Below are 16349 nucleotides of genomic sequence, written 5' to 3' on the forward strand. Positions count from 1 at the left end.
ACCAGTGCAAATTGTTTATTTGGCTTTTTGAACAAAATGCACTTTTTCAAGTTTGGTCTGCATGAAAAATCTGTTATTTTATAAGACCAAGAGATATGGACAAAGAAACAAATGCAAAAGCTGCCAGCAGGATCCTACATGTTTGATTTTACAATACTATGTCAATCGACATATGTCTGTGTATCGATACTGAAGCCTCCCTTTACAAACATAGTATGTTCAAAGCTTTGTCAGAATCAAATGTTCAGCACACTAAAATATCTGTATAAAGCAAAAATATAAACATAGAACTAGTAAATATTCTCATAGGGTGCTAATTTTTTCCTTTCTACAGTATAAAAAAATTTCCATTTGTCATCAGCAATCAACACTTGCGCAATAAACCAGTTTGAATAAAAATGTCCAAATAACACTATGAGCCATGTTTAACAGGGAAATAGAGACTTAGCAAAATACTTCTAAATTTTTATATTGTGCAGTCCTTATTTATGTTAGTGAGTTTTTAATTTGTCCCCAAACAACGTCATGAAGAGTCCGTAGAGAAAAGCCCCGCTGATAATGAGCAGCGTGCTAGACACTGGTCCGAATGAAAGCAGCGCCCCGAACATGTAGAGTAGCATTAGCATTAGCAGTGTCCTGTAGCTGGCCAGCGGTCGTAGGCTGAGTCTGGGATGTCGCGGCCGCTCCAGAGTCCGCTGGGTGACTGGACTGTGCCTTATTCTTGTGAAGGTTTGGGGGTCGGTCAGATAGTGGCGTCCTAAGCGTCCGAGGAAGTCCGACCGCGAGCAGAGGGCGTTCATGTGGCCTCCAAACTGTAGAAAAATATAGAGAAAAAAATTAATTAGATAATTTTTAGTTTGGCGAATCGCATTACACACCATTACGTATTTGAATAACATTTATCAGAGTTAGACTTTTGTATTTTTGTATGTGAAAAGCCAGGCTGTTCACATCAAAATTGTAGGGAAAATCCTTCAGAAATAGAACCATGTGTTTATTTGATAATGTTAATATAGCAATTACTGAAATAAAAAACCCACCCTTTCATTGATGGCGCTGGAGAGCCGGTAGAAAAGCCGGACCAGAGCTGCGTTCTCATAACTCCTGATGGGCTGCAGTTCTGGATCTCCCTGATACTGGATGTCGAATCTCCGAAGGCCATTTATAATCTACAATCCAGACAGAAACGTAAACTTCACACATAAAACAATAATATCCAAGTAACACACATATTTTAAAAAGTAACAAAAGAGTAAAAGGCTAACCTGCATTCGTCCTGTATCAGTCAGGATGAGTCCGTTCTCTCCCTGTATGCAGTCTGGGAGCTGTTTGGCGTTGGCATCCTCCTCAAAAGAACCTAGGTTTGACATCAACTGGGTCAGCTGCCCTTGATTCAACTGCACAGAATAATGACAAGAATACATGAACAAACTCATGGCAATTTGTGTAGAAAAAGAATAAGGCTGTGCAAACGACTGAAAGGTCTTTATTCCACACTCTTCTCTCTTAATGTTAGTTTTATAATGATTATTTATGTTTTGATCTGTTTGTATTGTGATTTTAATTTGGTTAATTTGGTTATTTATAAGGCAAGTTTATTTGTAGAGCTCGGTAGTAATTCAAAGTTTTTGTACAGAAAAAACTAAAATGTGGCTGTTTGCTGTAGGTGTCCAATCAGTTGGCGCAGGTAGTGGGTGCTCTTGGAAAAAGCATACAAACAAGGAAAAATATAGTTAAAAGGCCTTTATTTAGATGGCCAATGCCAACATGTTTCGACCAAACTTGTCTTCATCAGGGCCATGTTGGCTTTGGCCATCTAAATAAAGGCCATTTAACTATTTTTCCTCATGCAATTTTTACTTCTTTGGAGTGCCTGGAGTCTGTTTGTGCTTAAAGTTTTGATACTTTTTCCAAGAGCACCCACTACCTGCTCCAACTGATTGGACACCTGCAGCAAACAGCCACATTTTAGTTTTTTCTGTACAAAATCTATTTACTACTGAACTCTACAAATAAACTTGCCTTGCCTTATAAATAACCAAATCTGAAAAAAAAAACAGACTAGATTACATTGCTACAAAATTTTGGAAAATGTTTTAATTGCCATGGATTTTTAATATATGTCTAAAAGGTAGAACTCTGTTCCCTATGTCATGTTTACATTAAACGTTTCCAACAAATCTGTAGCAGACCTTTGCTTGGGCTTTGGACCAGGGTGGGAGGATGTTTTTCTTTTTGTTTTTCTTTTTGTATACAAAAGAAACTTAAGGCTTACAGTAATTGTGAATATGTATATATGTACATGTAAGCGTACACATGTGATTATATCAAGCATTTCAAAATTCATAAAAGTACAGTCACTGTGATTATTGCTGTATATCAGTAACAAAAAAAGTAGGATTTTGTTGCAACTTGTGCATTGTACACAACCCCAGGAGCATTTGAGAGAAAACTGAAATATGAACGAATACAAGAATCTTACACATTTCACAACATGTTTGTACAGGTAGAAAAGACAGAATATTTTGTTCTTTGCAGAGAGCATCTACTATCTAAAAAAAACATCTTTGCAATTTAAAGGTACACTGTGTAACTTTTGTAGAAGTTTGTCTGTTTGTCTTCATGGAGATGTTATTGCTTTGTCTAGAATGTTCCACGGTAAAGATTAAACCGATCTATCTCAAGGGAGACAACTATAGGTTACATTTCAGGTCAGATCTGTGGAGAGGCAACCCTATTCACAGAGCGAGTTATTATATTTTTGAGCAATAGAAACACCCAAAATGAAAAAATGCTAGATGATGCATTCAAACTCGTACCACAGACCATTTCAAGCAAACCATAGAGACACACAGACAGATAATAAACTGCGACATATTGTGCATTGTCCTCTTATCTTACCTTAAAGATCTGACAGAGGAACTCCAGAGCCTTGTCCAGGAGGTCGTGAGTTTTCTTCAAACACTCTCCGCTCTCCTCCGGCTCTGTCCCATTAAATGCTGTGTTCTGATCGGGAGCTCCCAGACCAAACCAGGACAGGAAAGAGTTGTTGGCGGCCATCTCACTGGAGTGGTCTGATATTCTCTTGGCCGTCTGTCTGGCTTGGGCTATCTGCTGGATTAGCTTCATTATCTGGAACATTATATTATATTTGTAAAGGATCAAGCAATTTTAGGCACAATGTCAAAACCACAGACATGTTAAAAGGTACACTATGCAATGTTTCTGGCACCTTCTTCTTTCCACAGAGATGTTATGATTTTATATTTTATTATTGTGATTTTATATTTCATTATGTGATTTTTATATTTTATTACTCATCTTTCTATTCTTTTTTTAAATATAATTATGCCTTATTTTTTGCTACTTATTTAGAATTTATTACAATTTATATTTTTGCTCTTTGTTATTATAATATATTATGATGTGTGAGTTACTGTGCCCAAATAATTTCCCTTGTGGATCAATAAAATTTGTCTGTCTAATGTCATTGCTTTGTTTGGCATGTTTAACTGCATAAAATCAACTGAATATATCTTGCATTTATTTCAATTACAGGTGCTTTTTCTTTTGCTAAATATCTTTTTTATCATACAGTCTTAATTAGAGTGAAATCGTCGTTTACCTCTCCACAGATCTGACCTGTAACACTGTGTCATCACCTAGCTGTCTCCATAGAGATAGATAAAGTTATTAATCTCTCGGTACGATATTATCAAGATATGCATCTCACGGTACGATATATATTTCTATATTTTGGACAGATTGATTAATTGTAGATAGGTTGCTGTTTTGCTTTTAAAATACCCTGACAAGATTTTGATGTGAATTATTACTATCACAAAAATTCAAGTAAAAACATATTTCTTCATGTTGTCTGCGCTGAAATGAATCATGGGATATGTAGTCCCCGATGTTCATTAGCTGTTGCTACTATAAAAAAATGCATTTAAGCTGTGGATTTTGTAATTCGATATATATTGTGACAGCCCATGATATTATTGTGAGATTTTTGGCGATACGATATCACAATATTTTGGTTATTGTTACATCCCTAATTATTACCATACGTAGTGGACCGACCTTTAACTTATAAGAGACATCTCGTACTGTACTGGAAAAACTGAAGTGCTAATGGATTTGATGGCAGACAGAATGGTACTTTTTACTTGAAATTAGGAGAGAAAAATTTGTATAATTTGGTTACTGCAGTAGATAGAAATTCTTAGACCAGCATTAAGGAGCACGGAGTTGACTGCTTACAGGAGATTTGTTATTTACTCTTACAGTGTTGTAGTGGTTATCATCTATAAAACCTGGTGCCCAGAAGGAGCATTGGAGGAAAAAAGGCAAGTCAGATGATACATGTAATCACATTTAATAGATAAGATAGTGGTTACTGTAAATTACTGATGGATTATCTGGAAATATGCCAGAGTAAACACCAGCACCACAGTCATTACAGCAAGAGTCAGGCGGCCATTTTGTTGAACCAATTATGTATTTTTTGCACATTTTAGTTTACACGATAGAGACATGACTTACCGCTCCTCTGAGTTCAGTCCCAAACATCTGCTTGTACTGACAGTCCTGGCCCTCGATGGAGTAGACGTGGCTCTTCACCTTGAACACGGTGTCAGTTACCACTCTTTGCCGTGATGACAAGAAGCTCCCTCCCTGACCTGGAGTGAGGTATCCACCGCGATGCTGCCGGTGGTGGAGGACGTGCTCGGGCTCCAGGAATAACTGCTCTCCTAAAAACAAATCAAGTTTTAAATAAAACATGATTTAAAGCATGTAATCTCACTCAGAAGTACATCAAGGATCATTCATTTCATAATTCAAATGAAAAGTGAGGACATTTTGATAGAGGTGTGCCAAACTTGGTGATACAATGACAGAATTGTGAGCTGCTGAGTATTTTGGTATATTTTACAAATTTTGTGACATGGCAACAATTTTGTATCTTGATTTTCATATCAAATTGAACAACGGTGAGCATGATTTAAAAGAAACTGCTGGCCCACACTTAAATTGTAGGTGAGACCAATATCTCTTGTTATTTTTGCTGCTTATTTTTTAATTATTATTGCCATATATTCATTTTGCTCTTTGTTATTATATTACATTGTGATGTGTGAGCTACTGTGTCCAAATAATCTCCAATGTAGATCAATAAAGTTTTAAAATGTTATGATTTAATGCATGTAATCTCACCTTGCAAGTACATCAAGGATCATTCATACATACTGAAGAGTGAGGAAAAGAGTATGCCAAATTTTTTTGGTACATATTAGAACGTTTTGTGACAGCGCAACAATTTTGTAGTTTATTTATGATATCATATCGAGACTTCCAGCCCAAATTATTTTTAGATCATGCTCAATACAAGTTTTTTATATTTTTAATACAAAATTCATTCATACGACTAAGACAATTTAATGACATTTAAGACAGTTCATGAAAATTTATAAAGTAATTATGGCAACAGGTCCATCATCTGTTGCTAGATGTTAGGATTTCTCATGGTTGGTTTGATCTTAATTTCTCAAGAATAACAGATGCTTGTGAACCATTTTCTATCCTCCACCTCCATCTTGTTGCTGCACATGTTTTGGTATTTTTTCAAAGCTCAGTGAAATTATCCTTATGTGTTTAGCAGTAGCTTCTGGAAATGTAGCATTACCTTTCTGGATCATCTCTGGAAGATTGGTTTGAGAGAAGACTTTGGCCACTCGAAACACCATCAGAGCGTTTTTGGCATTGACCAGATCAGTCCTCAAGGCCCGGTTGAGAAACACCTGGAAAAGTTTAGTGTACACCAGCAGATTCTCCTGGACAAAAGGCTCCCTGAAAGAAAAACAGTTGATAGCATCAGTCAAAAATTATCTTTTTTAAGTTACTGACCCAGTAGAGGTCTTGGTTTATTTTGAATATATTTAAATCGTTTCTTCAAATTTTGCCTAAAATGACATACACAAAAATGCACCAAGGAAGTCTCACCATTTCTCTGGCACTGTCCTGTTCTGGTCTGGAGGAGAGGTAGTCTTCTCCCCTGTGTATCTCCAGGGCTGGATATAACTCAGCCACGTCTCCAAAATCTATGAGAAATGCAAAGGTCCACTTTTTTACACAAATAAAAACAGAAAAATTTGAACAATTATTTTATAATTATCTATCTTTTACATTCTCTGATATATTAAAAAAGAGCTACTTTTCATTAAATAGCCATTCAATTATTGTATTTAATATTTAAAACTGGACAAGGTTTAATACAATTTACATTCATGTCAAACTATTTAATACAGCAATGATTACTTGACCTAAGAGATAACAAGAAGCTAGTCTTAAAATCATCTTAAGTCTATATCCCATTGTGCCCCCTTGTGGTCATCACTGTGGAGACCAGATTTATTAATTAAAAAAATTCAGGATGATAAAGTTAATGTGACAAAGAGATAACAAGCACGTTTTGGAGAACAGATTTGAAATTTAGCTTCTACAAGAATACATTATTTTCAGTTTACGATTATATTGAGACCTGAATATTTACAATTATCAATTTAACTGAATAACCTTGAGAGTCCCACTTACTGCTCTGAAGGAAGCGTCCAGAGGCCAGTGCCCAAAGCAGTGCTGGAGAAACAGATAGAGCTTCTGCTGAACAAATCGCTGCATCACCACCCTGTAATAATAATCCACAACATGTAAAAACATACGTAAAACAAAACAATACAAAACAATTAATTATAGTGAAAAATGATGTAGATTCTGACCTTTTGAACTCCTCCAGAGGGCTGGCGTGGGTGTGGGAGTGGGTGGGAGGAGAGGAGGACAGCTGCTCTGGCTTGAGGCTGTTGGAGAAGGCGTGGAGATGTTTGACCAGGAGTCGGACCACCAGCACGTGTTCTTCTGTGGGACTGAAGGGCTCCTGTGGAAGACACCAGCCACAAAGCGCCCCCCGGGGTACAGTTCAGACAGTGCAGCTAAGAATTAATTTGTAAAGCAGCCAGTGATAATGCGCTTCCCATTCCAACAAGCAGCCAGATAACCACCAGAAGCTTGGAAAACTTAACAGAGCAACAATGTCCATGATTATGAGAGCTACAGATGATAAGAAGAACAAAAGCAAAAGCCTACATCATTAACATTAAAATTTTGTAAAAAAAATAAATAAAAAAAAATACTGAAACATTGTTGCTCTATTATATCTATAACAGTAACAATAATTACAGCCTGGAAATGCCAGCCTCTTCTGTTTATTTGTGCTTATTGCCTATTTTAATGCTCAAAGTGAGCAGTTTCAAGTGAAGCAGTACGTTTTAGTTTAGCTTCATGCAATGATCAATAGAAATGTAATCACACAATTTGTTACAGCATCAAAGCAGATTAAACCCAGTTAAAATCATGCATTAAAAATCCATATTGAAATAACCACAGCAAAACAGTGAACCTTAAAAGCTTCATTCCTGCATTCACTATTCACACAAGAATACTTCTCATTCAATATGGCTAAGAACAAACTTAGTACAACTTCAGGTTTAGATTTTCTGAAAGAAGATGTTTCAATGTTGTGTTTAATGCAATAGTCCTGATGTAGAAATAATGTAAGACAAATCATCAGATAGTTGTACATCTTGAGAAGCCTGTAGGTCATTTACAGTCAAGCCATGTAACCTTTCATTACACTAAATGTGATGTGTTGTCTGCCGTCAAAGACAAAACCCTGTTTTGTTTTGAGGCGGTGACTTGGACTTGACACAGAGAAGTATCCTTGAGTGTGAACTCAGAGACTTCGTTTACCTCCAGGAGGCCCCAGAGGGCCGGGGGTGAATGAAAAGGTAAAAGTACTTGGTAGGTGTGGAGGGTCCCAGAGCCTGGTGGGGCGTGGGTTTGGTACGGCATGCTGGACATACTGAGGCGGTACTGCAGCAGGGCCAGCTGTTCACGCAAAACCACCAGGAGGGAAAGAGGGACAGGGAGGGACCAGTGAGGAAGAAGGGGAGGAAAAGTGGAGAAAGAAGAGTGACGAGGAGGATCAGTGAAGAAACAGGGGCACAGAGGAGTGCACAGGCGAGAAGTAACCACATGTTCAAGAGGACAAACACAGGGAGGAGACAAAAGAACACATGACTGTGGGAACCAGACACTTTCACTGACAGAGACAGACCTGCCCCTGCTGTAGGGATGGGAATCATCTCAAATGATCTAAAGCTAATGTTACACAAAAGAGAAGACTACGAACACTGAATATACAGTAACTGGACTGATTCACCTTTTTCTTGAGGAAGAATCCAATTTAGAATGGTGGTCAGGAAATGTAAAACAGAAAGATTTACAATAACTAAACCCTATAAACTAGATATAAATGTATAATTCCCATCTCTATTTCTCCTTATATTACATTTATATTTTCTAGTGAACTTAAAGTTGCCATTTTCTGGAGCACAGGTGTGATTTACAATATTACTTTAGCAAAGCTGTATACATCCAGTGCCACTGTGCTCGTTTAAAAATGGTTCGACATCAACTTTTAGAATCACTAAAAAGTAATTTAAGTTCACATTAAACACAAAAACAGTCAGTAACATAAAACATTTTGACAAAATCACTTGCAGGACATGCAGGACAAAGAATGGGGCAGTTCAATTTAAAGAACATGCAATAAATTAGGCAAAGGAAAGTTCTACCATTATACAACATACAGTCAAACAAAATGTGTGTTTAACTTTATGTTGTAGTTTTACATGCAACCAAAACATGATCACACTTCAACATGCAGGAAACCAGAGGAAATGAAGCAAAAGCACAAGTTATACAAAAAATGCAAAATTAAAATAATATCTTTAGAACAGATGCAAATAAACAGAATACTTTACACTTCACACTGTACCAGCAATAGTAGTACAGGCTGTAGAGTACGCAGCAATAGTAGTACAGGCTGTAGTGTACGCAGCAATAGTACTACAGGCTGTAGAGTACGCAGCAATAGTAGTACAGGCTGTAGTGTACGCAGCACTAGTACTACAGGCTGTAGTGTACGCAGCAATAGTACTACAGGCTGTAGTGTACGCAGCAATAGTACTACAGGCTGTAGTGTACGCAGCAATAGTACTACAGGCTGTAGTGTACGCAGCAATAGTACTACAGGCTGTAGTGTACGCAGCAATAGTACTACAGGCTGTAGTGTACGCAGCAATAGTACTACAGGCTGTAGTGTACGCAGCAATGGTACTACAGGCTGTAGTGTACGCAGCAATGGTACTACAGGCTGTAGTGTACGCAGCAATGGTACTACAGGCTGTAGTGTACGCAGCAATGGTACTACAGGCTGTAGTGTACGCAGCAATAGTACTACAGGCTGTAGTGTACGCAGCAATGGTACTACAGGCTGTAGTGTACGCAGCAATGGTACTACAGGCTGTAGTGTACGCTGTACTGTACACCGCCTTATTTCACTTGATGGAAACATTTTACTATTTAAAACTACTGACAGCCACAGCAGTGCCTCGTGTGGGTCACAAAATTTGTAGTTCAGTCCTGTTTGTTTTGTTTGTGATGTGACTGAAGTGAAAACTCAGTAGAATAATATTTTAATCTTTGTTTTAGGATCCAACAAGAACTTGCTTACAGTGTGAAGTTAGTAATAGAAAACAGGAATTATGTTCATTCTACATATATATATAAAAGTAATAAAAAGGTGTCACTATTGGAATTTTAGAACAACCACAGTGAACATCCAAACTGAATAAAGAAGCTACAGTTCAGGCATGCCCAAAGCAAGCAGGGCCTGCGGGCCAAATACGGCCTTACAAGAGGTTCATTTTCATTTCGCTTTGTCCCCAAGGGGGGGTGCTGTGATATGAATCCAAAGCTTTGTTTTTACAATAAAAATGAAAAAATCCTAAATCCTTCACTTGCCTTGGTCTGCTTATGTGCATTTATTTGGACACACCCCCGAGAGGGGAAAGCATCTCTGCTATAGTTACTTATAGTTACTTGGAACATAAAATATATAAATGAACTGAAAATAACAGTATGTAAAACTACAAAAGGTGAAGAACACAGATTTCTGGAGAACCAATAGAAGATGCTGCTCATTGCAGGATTGAAGGCGTGTAGGGGTGTGGGCAGGTGTCCAGCCACTGCCAGCTGTGTGCGGCTATGATAGTGCAGGTGAAGGGGGAGGGGGGTGCTATGTGGCAATATATCGAAGTTACCTTAACCTGAGGAGACTGGAGCTTCTGGTACATTTCCAAAGAGTAGTGATGCAGCCAAACCTCCACGAACATCTGGGAGAAAAACAAACTCTTAACAATGTAACTACAGGTTTGGAGGACCACTGGCTACACACTAACACATAAGAAAGTCTAACTCACAAATGTTATTACAATAGATACAAATGAAAGTGAGAATGACGTATTTCCAAAAGCATCTTATGTTAACATTACAATTACACCTTAAAAATATGCATCACAAATAATTGAGTTTTAAACCACGGATATCATTTACAAAGCTTGTGCTTTTGGCGGTGATCTGACCTGTAGCAGAGCCTCAGTCCTCCAGATTTCCTGAGCGGCTGGATCTGCGTTCACTGTGGGCTGATGAAAAATGTGGTGCTTGAGGAGACTCGGACTGTGGACGCCATAACCAGACAGAGACACAGCAGAGGAGCGGCTGGAATCAAGAAATAAGAATTAAGCATGTATGTTGTTGACCATACCATACCCGTATAAAAAAGTCGACTAAAGGAGTGTGATGTGACCAATAGAGTTTGGCTCGAGTAAAATGACGCTCACAAAGCCTACCAGTTATAGAAGCAAATTTGGAGCCAAGTTCGACATTAGGGATAGGAACTGATTTATACAACAAGATAATGTAGAGCAAGTTAATACGAACATTTTAAGACCAAAATGAGGAACCTGAGAGCAACACTTACGGAGAGAGGGGCAACATTTATTTTAATACAAAGCCAATATGGAGCTGGAGTTGACAGAGTCGGAAATGTGCCCATGGCCACTTCCCACTGTATATGGAAAATGGCGGCTAGCAGGTAAGCAATTTATATATAATGTACGATTACTAGACAACATAAAAAAAGATGTAGTTACTAATTACAATTTGTGATTTATGTTTTCATAGTCACAGAAGATTAGAAGAGCACCATTACCACAAATTTAGCAACATGCAATAATGTGAAAAATGTAAGTCTCCTGCAAATAATTACTATATTGTTTTTTCACACCTACTTACAGTTTTAATACATAAATACCTCGGAGATGCGGCAGTGACAGAGCCCCTGGAGTCCGAAAAGGGAGAAGGAGGCACATTTCCTTCACTGGGCAGAAAATATTTGAGGTAAATGTCAACCAGCACAAAGTAGGCCGTGTCTGCAGTGTTGGTATGGAGGCCTGGAGGAAATATCTAAGAAAAGAGAACAGTATCGCTTAATTTTTAACAATGATAAGGCATCACATTAAGGTTTAAAATACTGCATGATCTTACTCACCTTCGGCATAAGGAGGCAGTATGCAAAATTGAACATGTAGTATTCAAATGGATCTGATAAACATTAAGGATAATCACATCACAGTAAAACTTATTAATTGCAACCTTGGCACCGCATAAGTTTTTCTTATTACTTTAGAAGTTCTTTTGAATAGTTCTTTTGAAGGATACTGAAGTTGAGAGTGAGGAGGCCGGACAGAGGAAACTGCAGCTTGTTGTGAAAAAGGGGGCAGTCTGGGAGCACTCCTTGCTGGATGGAGGCTTTGACGGGACCCTAAAGCGGAAAACAAATCAAATCATCTTGGATAAAATAAAAACAATAAATATATGTCTGTGTTGCATTAAGTAGGTGCGCTGTGTGCCTTCTGGTCGTCTCCATTATTACATTGCTTGGAATTATGGCATTAAACATATCCACCTTGTTTTTACTCAATTACAGGTGCTTTATTGCTCAAAAATACCTCAGAAAACATTTTTTTCCTGTGAGAAGGGTCTCCTCTACACAGATCAACTTATTTCCATGGGCATAAATACGTTTAATGCCATATTGTGGAGCATTTGAGGCAAAGAACTAACACTCTGGTGCTGGACCTCAAAAACATCCATAGTGGACCTTTAAATTTAATTATAGGGAAATATACTTGTGATAAACAGGGTTAAAATAACTTACCGGGAGATAGTTGACTGGCATTTCATATTTGTACTCCTCTGCTTGAAGTTTATAAACCAGCTTCATCATTGGGCCACTAAATATGAAGAATAAACATCTTATTAGAGTCTCATTAAAGACAGACTCTAGACAACATAAATGATGAATAATAAAGAGACCTGGGGTTTAAAAACTCCATGACTATGTTGTATTCAGGGCTCCTGGAGTGAAGCAGTCTCAGGTTCCAGCCTGTGATGATGCCGTCCAGGCTCCCAAACACCGTCTCCACCAGCCATGGGAAGATCAAATGTAACTCCTAAAAGTAAATGTAAAGAGAAAATTATTTAAAAAGATAAAATGTACAAATTATAGTTTAGAAATGAGTGCAATTGTGTTGAGGTTATAAAAATAGACATTATTTTTTTATCAGGTATAGAGAATGACACCAGAGGATTAGGGCTGTAGCTGACTGAAGCAATTCTTGATCAAATAAAACACACCCCGTTGATCAATTTTTCAACTAAAAAGGGGGTGTGGCAAAAATTCTAAAAAACATTGCGCATCTCTATGTATTCGACTGAAATTGCACTTACAAGACTACACTTAAGAGAGAATTTAGATTAAAAAGTTGGTTATACTCAGGGACTTCATTCATATATTTCCTATCTGCTGTTATCCCATTTAAATTTAAATGGAAAAATTCATTTTTATAAAAATTTTTGTTGACCAATTTACATTTTGTTGGGAAAACCAGAAATTTTCAGAGTAATGGTGCCTTGACTGCTGGAGAATAAAGATTACGTACATGCATAAATCACTCCAAATACAACTAAGTGGGAAAATGAGAAGGACAATAAATAAACCCTGGTTAAAAGCTCCCAAAAGTAGATTTTTGCATAACAGGCCTTGTGTAAAAATAACAGAGAGTAGAGATCATATTTATGCAAATATTTACGCATTACTGAACTGTGTGCCTTTTCATTTTACTTACTAATTTACTACACACTATTTGAAGTTACAATACAGGAAATATCAAGGATTACACTATTTAAAAAGCTGTAGTAAAAATCTGTAGTATTTTTTTTAAATGATACATAATAGAGCATGACCAGACTTCTGAATTTTGTTTTGAAAATGAGTCTCTTGTTTATGGTTTGAAAACAACAGCTACATTTACGGGGCATTCACATTTGCATAGGCACCACAGCAAGGTTGGGACTAGCCGGGAAACAAACCAGGACTAGACCAGGACTAAACCAGTGTGGGTACAAACCAATTTCAATTTTGCACTTTCAACCTTTGCGTCACTAGAGATCACACCACAACAGCTGTAACTTAACTTAATCTAATTTAGTCAGTTAAATGCACTTCCAATGTCACATACAAATCTCATGTCTCTATGTGTTTAGTCCCCAGACAGTTTAAGTCCAATTACCTCAATTTAACACATGTTACAAGCTCAAAATACCCAAGGGAAATATGCCATCTCAACACAAACAAAGCAAACAGCTGTAGTCCAGTTTACAGGCTACACAATGAACAATGAATGCCAGAACCTCAATGGACAATAGAGTAGTCCAAAAAAAGATCTCTTGTTCATGCTACAATTTTATAAAGAAATGTTTAAAAGACCAGTGAAGACATGACGCCAGTTCAGTTCACAGTGACAAGTTTACAATATTGTGCAAATTAAACATTGCTTATACAGACTAAAGCATTTTATCTTAATGATAGTTTCGTTTTCATCGTATTTAAGATGCAATGAGTGACAATATGTAACACAAGTCAAACCGCACTAACTAAAGATTGACTGATACAGGTTTTTTTTATGGTAAATGTCAATACTAATATTTTAGAATATGGAAAAACTGAAGGCTGATAAAGTTTGCTGGTATTTTTTGGATGATATTTTTTGCAGATTTTGATATTTATTGCCCAAATATACAATTTTAATGCACCATCTACCACCCTGTTTTACTATAAATTGTATATGAGACCGGTGTGGTCACCTTTTTTACAGAATCCTCTTAGAAATAAAATATTCAAATTAAGCTTTATGCAATTGTTTTAAGCAGCTGGTTGACCCAAATTAAATATCGGCATCGGCTAGAGATTTAAGGCCAACAGCTGATACCCCAAAAAGTGTAAATATCGACCTTATAATCGGCCAACTGATATATTGGCCTATCTCTAACATCAGCTCTGTATCGCATAGCTCTACTGTGTCGACTATAAAGAGAGTGTTACCTTCGCAGGATACTCATCGATTATTTTCACCAGATCTTGGCAGCGATGCAGGAGAGGTTTAGTTGTAGCGTCTGCCTTTAGATTGGCCTAAAAGACACAAGTTACATGTTAGTCAGTTTGTTCCATTATACCTATCAGTAAATAGGCAAATGACAAAATTATGAAATCCAACAACACTTAAAAAGGTGCACTGTGTAACTTTCCTAGTGGAGTGTCAAATGCTTTTCTCCATGGAGATGTTATTGCTTTGCCTCGAGTGTCTCACAGTACGGCATTAAACCTATCTATCTTCATGGAGACCAAGACCAGATTAGACCAAGTTACAGGTCAGTTCTGTGGAGAGGCAATAAAACCACCTGTAATGTAATGCATGTAAGGTAGAGCTTTTTAATGTCATACTGTGGAACATTCCAGGCAAAGCAATGACATATCCATAGAAACAAGCAGGTGACAGACCCCTCCAACCAAAAAGTAACACAATACATGGTTAAAGCTAGATAAAGTGACATTAAACTCTTCAGAAAGAAATGAATGGGACACTTGCCAGTAAAAAGCTGGGCTGTTGTAGCGCAGGAGCAGCCATGGAGCAGTCTGTGTCGTCCTCCTCTCACGTGTAAAGGACAGTTTACCTGGGTTAGATAAAAAATAAGTTTATTTTCCAGTCAGCCAACCTCTATTCTGTCTGAACCCGCTGTAATGTGGCTCACTGCCCACTGCCCACACTGAACTCTATGTAAAGTAACGTTAGCTCACAATGCTAATGCTAACTTACTGTGCAACAAATCAAGAAGTCTGTGAAAAAGCAGAACGGGCTGTGGTTGGAAAATGGAGGGGATGGGGTATGTAACATGTGAAATAGGCGCTTACCTTGAGTGATAAGTCAGATGTGAGGCCGGAGCGCCATGGATCGTCTTTGCATGCGGATCAGTGAGAGATGTGGGATCAGTGTGAGCGGTTCAAAAGTGCAGAGCCAGGCGCATGCGCAGACTGTACAGTGAGCGCTAACTCTGCGGCTCACGACCGCCATCTAGTGGAGCTTTGGAAAACTGTTGCACGGTGGCTTCATGGATCATGTCATGGATCTACTGGAGGCCTGGATGTACCTAGATCTGGGTCTCTAGGGAACAGGTGGGACCAAGTCGTTGTTTTGCAAGTCTCAAGTAAGTCTCAAGTCTTTGACCTCAAGTCCGAGTCATTCCCAAGTCAAAGACAAAAAGGAAAGGAAAGTCCAAGTCGAGTCTCAAGTCACTGGCTTATGAGTCCAAGTCAAGTCCAAGTTGTCTGCTTTGAGCTTCAAGTAATTTCAAGTCTTTAAACAAAAGTATCAAATATAGCTTAGATTTTAGCAATTTATATGAATTTTACACTAAACTGTACTTAAAAAAAGTCATTGTATATTTATTTAAGTATTTATATAAGAGTATGTAAGAGCAGAAATGCTGCTTTTTCCTTTTGAAATGTCTTGACAAAATCTTAATGTGAATCATTACGGTCAGAGTAGAAAGAATTCAGATTGAAGTTAAATAACAATTATTTAGTTTTGAAGTTTGCACTGAAATGGAAGAATCGTGTTCTGTGTAGTTCCCTCTGTTTTATTGCATTGTACTGTATATTACCGTAGTACATTTGATGACACCATATCACAGTACTTCAGTTACATCCAAAGTAACAAACAGAGACGTGGGAGGGACATGTTAAAGTTCACCTCATTTATCAACTGTAAAGAGATAAGTATTTTCTAAAAACATATTTTTTTAGAAGCATCAAGTCGTCTCAAGTCACAGGCCTCAAGTCTGGGTCAAGGCTTAAGTCAATGACCTTGACTTGGGACTCAAGTCTGACTCAAGTCCAAGTCATGACTTGCAAGTCCCCACGTTTACTCTAGAGGACCTGGAATCTCCCGAGCTACAGGTCCTCCACCTCATTCCAAGTAACTCATCAAGGG

The 16349-nt window shown here is 37.8% G+C and overlaps 1 protein-coding gene across 4 annotated transcripts; it reads right to left on the reverse strand.

The window, feature by feature from the left end:
• Nucleotides 1-59: 59 nt before the first annotated feature.
• smpd4 (sphingomyelin phosphodiesterase 4) lies at nucleotides 60-15379 on the reverse strand. Of its 4 annotated transcripts, none has more exons than XM_020919995.2 (20): nucleotides 15272-15379; nucleotides 14949-15033; nucleotides 14405-14491; nucleotides 12337-12473; nucleotides 12179-12254; nucleotides 11680-11782; nucleotides 11510-11562; nucleotides 11273-11424; nucleotides 10542-10677; nucleotides 10227-10292; nucleotides 7852-7941; nucleotides 6777-6931; nucleotides 6595-6685; nucleotides 6004-6101; nucleotides 5687-5850; nucleotides 4546-4754; nucleotides 2902-3132; nucleotides 1266-1397; nucleotides 1041-1169; nucleotides 60-812 (listed from the first exon to the last, which is right to left on the reverse strand). In XM_020919995.2, the coding sequence occupies exons 2-20, from the start codon at nucleotides 14985-14987 to the stop codon at nucleotides 492-494; spliced, it is 2469 nt and encodes an 822-aa protein (XP_020775654.2). In that variant the 5' UTR covers nucleotides 14988-15033; nucleotides 15272-15379; the 3' UTR covers nucleotides 60-491. The 4 variants fall into 4 exon arrangements, with proteins under 4 accessions (XP_020775654.2, XP_020775652.2, XP_020775656.2 ...); XM_020919993.2 differs by having other exon boundaries at nucleotides 10221-10292; XM_020919997.2 differs by lacking the exon at nucleotides 7852-7941.
• Nucleotides 15380-16349: the final 970 nt, after the last annotated feature.

This window comes from Boleophthalmus pectinirostris, unplaced genomic scaffold (assembly GCF_026225935.1).
Source record: "Boleophthalmus pectinirostris isolate CB_2022bp ecotype Guang Dong unplaced genomic scaffold, ASM2622593v1 HiC_scaffold_3, whole genome shotgun sequence".
NCBI lineage: Eukaryota > Metazoa > Chordata > Actinopteri > Gobiiformes > Gobiidae > Boleophthalmus > Boleophthalmus pectinirostris.